The sequence below is a fragment of the Oncorhynchus mykiss genome, chromosome 17, assembly GCF_057628025.1.
Source record: "Oncorhynchus mykiss isolate SJ-2025 chromosome 17, ASM5762802v1, whole genome shotgun sequence".
In the NCBI taxonomy this organism is placed as follows: domain Eukaryota; kingdom Metazoa; phylum Chordata; class Actinopteri; order Salmoniformes; family Salmonidae; genus Oncorhynchus; species Oncorhynchus mykiss.
This window is the reverse complement of record NC_143038.1, coordinates 9,223,602-9,229,601: the sequence shown is the minus strand read 5'-3', so window position 1 is coordinate 9,229,601 and position 6,000 is coordinate 9,223,602. Positions and strand designations below refer to the sequence as shown.

Here is a 6,000-nt window from a genome sequence, read left to right as displayed (position 1 = left end):
ACATATGGTGTCCACGACACAGCTGGGAGCTGAGGGGGTCTATAACAAGCGGAAACAGTGAGGGACTTATTTCTGGCGAGATGGATTTTTAAAAGTAGAAGCTCAATAGATCGGGGGCAATCAATCTGTTTGGGCATAGACCTGGATAGTATGACAGAACTCTGCAGTTACCCCTTTTTCTCCCCCTTTAGCAGTTCTATTTTTTTAGTTTTTTGTTGAATTTTTACCCCTTTTTCTCCCCAATTTCGTGGTATCCAATTGTTGTAGCTACTATCTTGTAATAGTAATAATAAAACAATGAGAGCTACCCTAAACAACAGTATGCAAGGCATATTGCCATTAGAGAGAGGCACAAAGCCATCACAGGTGTTGATTGGGAGAGCAACGGGTAAGACAACAACGGGTAAGACAACAACGGGTAAACAGCTAAGACAACAACAACAGCGGGTAAATGGCGATGAATGGGCAGAGAGGGTCAGTTAGCTACACACAGGGCCTGAGTTCGAGGCTGGGGCCGACAGATAAACAAAATTAAGTACCGTGTTAATGAACAGTCCAGCAGGCATCAGCTGTGTAGCCGAGTGATCATAGGGTCCAATTAGCAGCAATAGATGAAACAGGGAGCCAGCCGTTCAGTACTCGTTACTATGCTGGGCGAGCGGGAGACACGGCGTTCAGAAAAGCTAGTGGGCTGGGGCTAGCAGAGGCTGGTTGAGAGCACATCGGCCGAATCATGTCAGCAGACTAGCTGCTGTGTCGACAAAGGGTCCAGGCCATTTAGCAAGAGAGGTATTGTAGTTGGTGTAATTCGTTTGCTAGCCGAGAGATTAGGCTAGCTTGAGGCTAACTGGTGCTTGCTTCTGGACAAGGGCGTTAGCAAAAATAGCCACTCGGTAGAACATAGCTAGCTGCGATGATCCGATGTAATGGTCCAGAGCTTTCAGCAGGAATCCGGTGATGTCGTGGAATAAGGCAGTCTGATATGCTCAGGGCTGATATCGCGCTGTGCAGACTGGCAGGTATTATCCAAGCTATCCGGGCTAAAGCATCTGGTGTCTGAGCTAAAGGTAAAGACCGCTGGCAGTGGCTAACAATACATGTCAGGATTTGGTCAAATAAAGCAGAAATTACAATGGTGTTATATTTTGTTTTTCTGTCGTCTCAAATGCTTTTATACAGTTGAAGTCGGAGGTTTATATACACCTTAGCCAAATACATTAAAACTCAGTTTTTCACAATTCCTGACATTTAATCCTAGTAAAAATCCCTGTCTTAGTTCAATTAGGATCACCAGTTTATTTTAAGAATGTGAAATGTCAGAATAATAGTAGAGAGAATTATTTATTTCAGCTTTTATTTCTTTCATCACATTCCTAGTGGGTCAGAAGTTTACATACACTCAATTAGTATTTGGTAGCATTGCCTTTAAATTGTTTAACTTGGATTAAATGTTTTGGGTAGCCTTCCACAAGCTTCCCACAATAAGTTGGGTGATTTTTGGCCCATTCCTCCTGACAGAGCTGGTGTAAATGAGTCAGGTTTGTAAGGCCTCCATGCTTGCACATGCTTTTTCAGTTCTGCCCACACATTTTCTATAGGATTGAGGTCAGGGCTTTGTGATGGCCACTCCATTAATTTTACTTTGTTGTCCTTAAGCCATTTTGCCACAACTTTGGAAGTATGCTTAGGGTCATTGTCCATTTGGAAGACCCATTTGCGACCAAGATTTAACTTCCTGACTGATGTCTTGAGATGTTGCTTCAATATATCCACATCATTTTTCTCCCTCATGATGCCATCTATTTTGTGAAGTGCACCAGTCCCTCCTGCAGCAAAGCACCCCCACACCATGATGCTTCACGGTTGGGATGGTGTTCTTCAGCTTGCAAGCCTCCCCCCTTTTCCTCCAAACATAACGATGGTCATTATGGCCAAACAGTTCTGTTTTTGTTTCATCAGACCAGAGGACATTTCTCCAAAAAGTATGATCTTTGTCCCCATGTGCAGTTTCAAACCGTAGTCTGGCATTTTTATGGCAGTTTTGGAGTAGTGGCTTTCAGGTTATGTCGAAATAGGACTCGTTTTACTGTGGATATGGATACTTTTGTACCTGTTTCCTCCAGCACCTTCACAAGGTCCTTCTGGGATTGTTTTGCACTTTTCACACCAAAGTATGTTCATCTCTAGAAGACAGAACGCGTCTCCTTCCTTAGCGCTATGATGGCTGCGTGGTCCCATGGTGTTTATACTTGCGTGCTATTGTTTGTACTGAGGTCTTGGCTGATTTCTTTTGATTTTCCCATGATGTCAAGCAAAGAGGCACTGAGTTTGAACCTCCATTTGCTCAAATGATGTAACAAATGATGTAACAAATGATGTAACAAGAAATTTGTGGAGTGGTTGAGAAACGAGTTTTAATGACTTCAACATAAGTGTATGTAAACTTCCGACTTCAACTGTGTAACTAGTTGAAACATTTCACTGGCAAATAGTGACATGGCTTGTGTGACAAGACATTCTATATGTAAGTGGTTTTACACACAGTGTCACGTTCTGACCTCTATTTCTGTTGTTTTGTATTTATTTAGTATGGTCAGGGCGTGAGTTGGGTGGGCAGTCTATGTTTGTTTTTCTATGTTTTGGGGTATTTCTATGTTTTCGGCCTAGTATGGTTCTCAATCAGAGGCAGGTGTCATTAGTTGTCTCTGATTGAGAATCATACTTAGGTAGCCTGGGTTTCACTGTGTGTTTGTGGGTGATTGTTCCTGTCACTGTGTTTGGTGTCACAGGATAGGACTGTTTTGCGTTTTTACATTTCTTGTTTTTGTTAGTTTGTTCATGTGTAGTGATTTATTAAAACATGAATAACCACCACGCTGCGCTTTGGTCCGCTTCTCTTCCTCCTACAGACGAACGCCCTTACAGAATCACCCACCTACCAAGGACCAAGCGGCGTGGTAAACAGAGGCTGCAGCAACAGCAGCAGCAGGAGAAGCGACTGGTGCAGCAGGAGCAACAGCAGCAGCGGCATTATGAGGAACTAGCACGGCAGAGCGGATGGAAGCCCGAGAGTCACCCCCAAAAATGTCTTGGGGGGGGGGGGCACAGGGGGAGTGTGGCAGAGTCAGGAGTCAGACCTGAGCCAACTTCCCCTGTTTATCGTGAGGAGCCAAGGAGGAGCTCAGAACCAGAGCTGGTGTTGGAGGTGAGCGAAGCAGAGACGGTGAAGGAGTTAATGGGGAAATTGGAGGAGAGTGATATGAGGGACTTGCTGGTTTGGTGCATGAGGCACGACATTCGCCCGACGGAGCGTGTCAGGGATTTAATGGCACCGGGGTCAGCTCTCCATACTCATCCTGAGGTACGAGCGAGGGGTCTGGTGAAGACTGTGCCAGCCTCACGCACCAGGCCTCCTGTGCATCTCCCTAGCCTTGCACGTCCTGTGCCATCTCAGCACTACAGTGCTCCTAGCAGTGCTAACTGTGGCGGGCGTGGTGCTGGTCAGGCACCGTGTTATGCAGTTGTGCGCACGGTGTCCCCAGTACGCGTGCTTAGCCCGGTGCGCTACATCCCAGCTCCCCACATCTGCCGGGCTAGGGTGAAGATCCAGCCAGGGCGGTTGGTGCCAGCCCTGCTCTCAAGATCTCCAGTACGCCTTCACGGCCCGGTCTATCCGTCACCACCTCCACGCACCAGCCCTCCGGTGGCAGCCCCCCGTACCAGGCTGTCTCTCCGGCCCATCCTTACAGGGGCTTCCTCCTCTCCAGCGCTGCCGGAGCCTCCCGCCTGTCCGGAGCCGCTGCCGGAGCCTCTCGCCTGTCCGGCGCCGCTGCCGGAGCCTCCCGCCTGTCCGGCGCCGCTGCCGGAGCCTCCCGCCTGTCCGGCGCCGCTGCCGGAGCCTCCCGCCTGTCCGGCGCCGCTGCCGGAGCCTCCCGCCTGTCCGGCGCCGCTGCCGGAGCCTCCCGCCTGTCCGGCGCCGCTGCCGGAGCCTCCCGCCTGTCCGGCGCCGCTGCCGGAGCCTCCCGCCTGTCCGGCGCCGCTGCCGGAGCCTCCCGCCTGTCCGGCGCCGCTGCCGGAGCCTCCCGCCTGTCCGGCGCTACCAGGGCCTTCCTCTTCTCCAGCGTTGCCGGAGCTTCCCGTCTGCCCAGCGCCAGCTGAGCTTCCCGTCTGCCCAGCGCCAGCTGAGCTTCCCGTCTGCCCAGCGCCAGCTGAGCTTCCCGTCTGCCCAGCGCCAGCTGAGCTTCCCGTCTGCCCAGCGCCAGCTGAGCTTCCCGTCTGCCCAGCGCCAGCTGAGCTTCCCGTCTGCCCAGCGGCGCCAGCGCCGTCCGTCTGCCCAGCGCCGCCAACGCCGCCCGTCTGCCAGGAGCCGCCAGTGCCGCCCGTCTGCCAGGAGCCGCCAGTGCCGCCCGTCTGCCAGGGGCCGCCAGTGCCGCCCGTCAGCCAGGGGCCGCCAGTGCCGCCCGTCAGCCAGGGGCCGCCAGTGCCGCCCGTCAGCCAGGGGCCGCCAGTGCCGCCCGTCAGCCAGGGGCCGCCAGTGCCGCCAGTCAGCCAGGGGCCGCCAGTGCCGCCAGTCAGCCAGGGGCCGCCAGTGCCGCCAGTAAGCCAGGGGCCGCCAGTAAGCCAGGGGCCGCCAGTGCCGCCAGTCAGCCAGGGGCCGCCAGTAAGCCAGGGGCCGCCAGTGCCGCCAGTCAGCCAGGGGCCGCCCGAGCAGCTGCCCTTCTGTCCAGAGCAGCTGTCGCCCCTCTGTCCCAAGCTGCTGCCGCCCCTCTGTCCCGAGCAGCTGTCCCTCGGTCCCGAGCAGCTGCCCCTCTGTCCCGAGCAGCTGCCGCCCCTCTGTCCCGAGCAGCTATCGCCCCTCTGTCCCGAGCAGCTATCGCCCCTCTGTCCCGAGCTGCTATCGCCCCTCTGTCCCGAGCAGCTGTCCCTCTGTCCCGAGCAGTTGTCCCTCTGTCCCGAGCAGCTGCTTCACCTCTGTCCCGAGCTGCCCCTCTGTCCCGAGCAGCCCCTCTGTCCAGTGGGGTCATTGAGAGGGGTGGCCATGGTGAGTAAGCCAAGGAGGCGGACTAAGACAATGGTGAAGTGGGGTCCGCGTCCCGCGCCAGAGCCGCCACCGCGGACAGACGCCCACCCAGACCCTCCCCTATAGGTCAAGGTTTTGCGGCCGGAGTCCGCACCTTTGGGGGGGGGTACTGTCACGTTCTGACCTCTATTTCTGTTGTTTTGTATTTATTTAGTATGGTCAGGGCGTGAGTTGGGTGGGCAGTCTATGTTTGTTTTTCTATGTTTTGGGGTATTTCTATGTTTTCGGCCTAGTATGGTTCTCAATCAGAGGCAGGTGTCATTAGTTGTCTCTGATTGAGAATCATACTTAGGTAGCCTGGGTTTCACTGTGTGTTTGTGGGTGATTGTTCCTGTCACTGTGTTTGGTGTCACAGGATAGGACTGTTTTGCGTTTTTACATTTCTTGTTTTTGTTAGTTTGTTCATGTGTAGTGATTTATTAAAACATGAATAACCACCACGCTGCGCTTTGGTCCGCTTCTCTTCCTCCTACAGACGAACGCCCTTACACACAGAGCAGTAGAGACAGCAACAGGTTGACAACGTTTGGAGGTAAACGGTCGTATAAAAGAGATGATTATTGTTGAAACTTGAATATAATGTTATCACATTGTGTTCTCTGACACAGTAAAAAAAAAAATCACACAAATTGAGGTCACACAGACAGTACACAGAGACCTATATTTCCATGCCAAATGTTTCATCCAATACATTTCTTGATGACGCTAGTTGATGGTTGACAGCTGACGGTGTCCAACCTAAATGACAGGTCAGCTTTTAACACCATTAATAGCCTTTATAAGGGATTAAATCCTGTAAACCTTATGCTTCCTTGTCCTAAATCCTGACCTTATTCTCTATCCCACTGTTCTAATGCATCACTTCATTGCTGGACATGTTGTGTTTGGCTGCTGTCTGTGGGATATTTGGCACTCCGTCA

The 6,000-nt window shown here is 52.4% G+C and overlaps 1 protein-coding gene across 1 annotated transcript; it reads left to right on the top strand.

The window, feature by feature from the left end:
* Positions 1-672: 672 nt before the first annotated feature.
* LOC149975712 (uncharacterized) lies at positions 673-5,520 on the top strand. Its single transcript, XM_090204703.1, has 2 exons — positions 673-1,067; positions 2,910-5,520. Exon 2 carries the CDS (start codon positions 3,236-3,238, stop codon positions 5,144-5,146), a length of 1,911 nt encoding a protein of 636 aa, XP_090060829.1. The 5' UTR covers positions 673-1,067; positions 2,910-3,235; the 3' UTR covers positions 5,147-5,520.
* The last annotated feature ends 480 nt before the right edge of the window (positions 5,521-6,000 follow it).

Bases quoted from the DNA above. Each gene is read 5' to 3' on its own strand.
- LOC149975712 (XM_090204703.1), top strand. From the start codon at position 3,236: ATGGGGAAATTGGAGGAGAGTGATATGAGGGACTTGCTGGTTTGGTGC.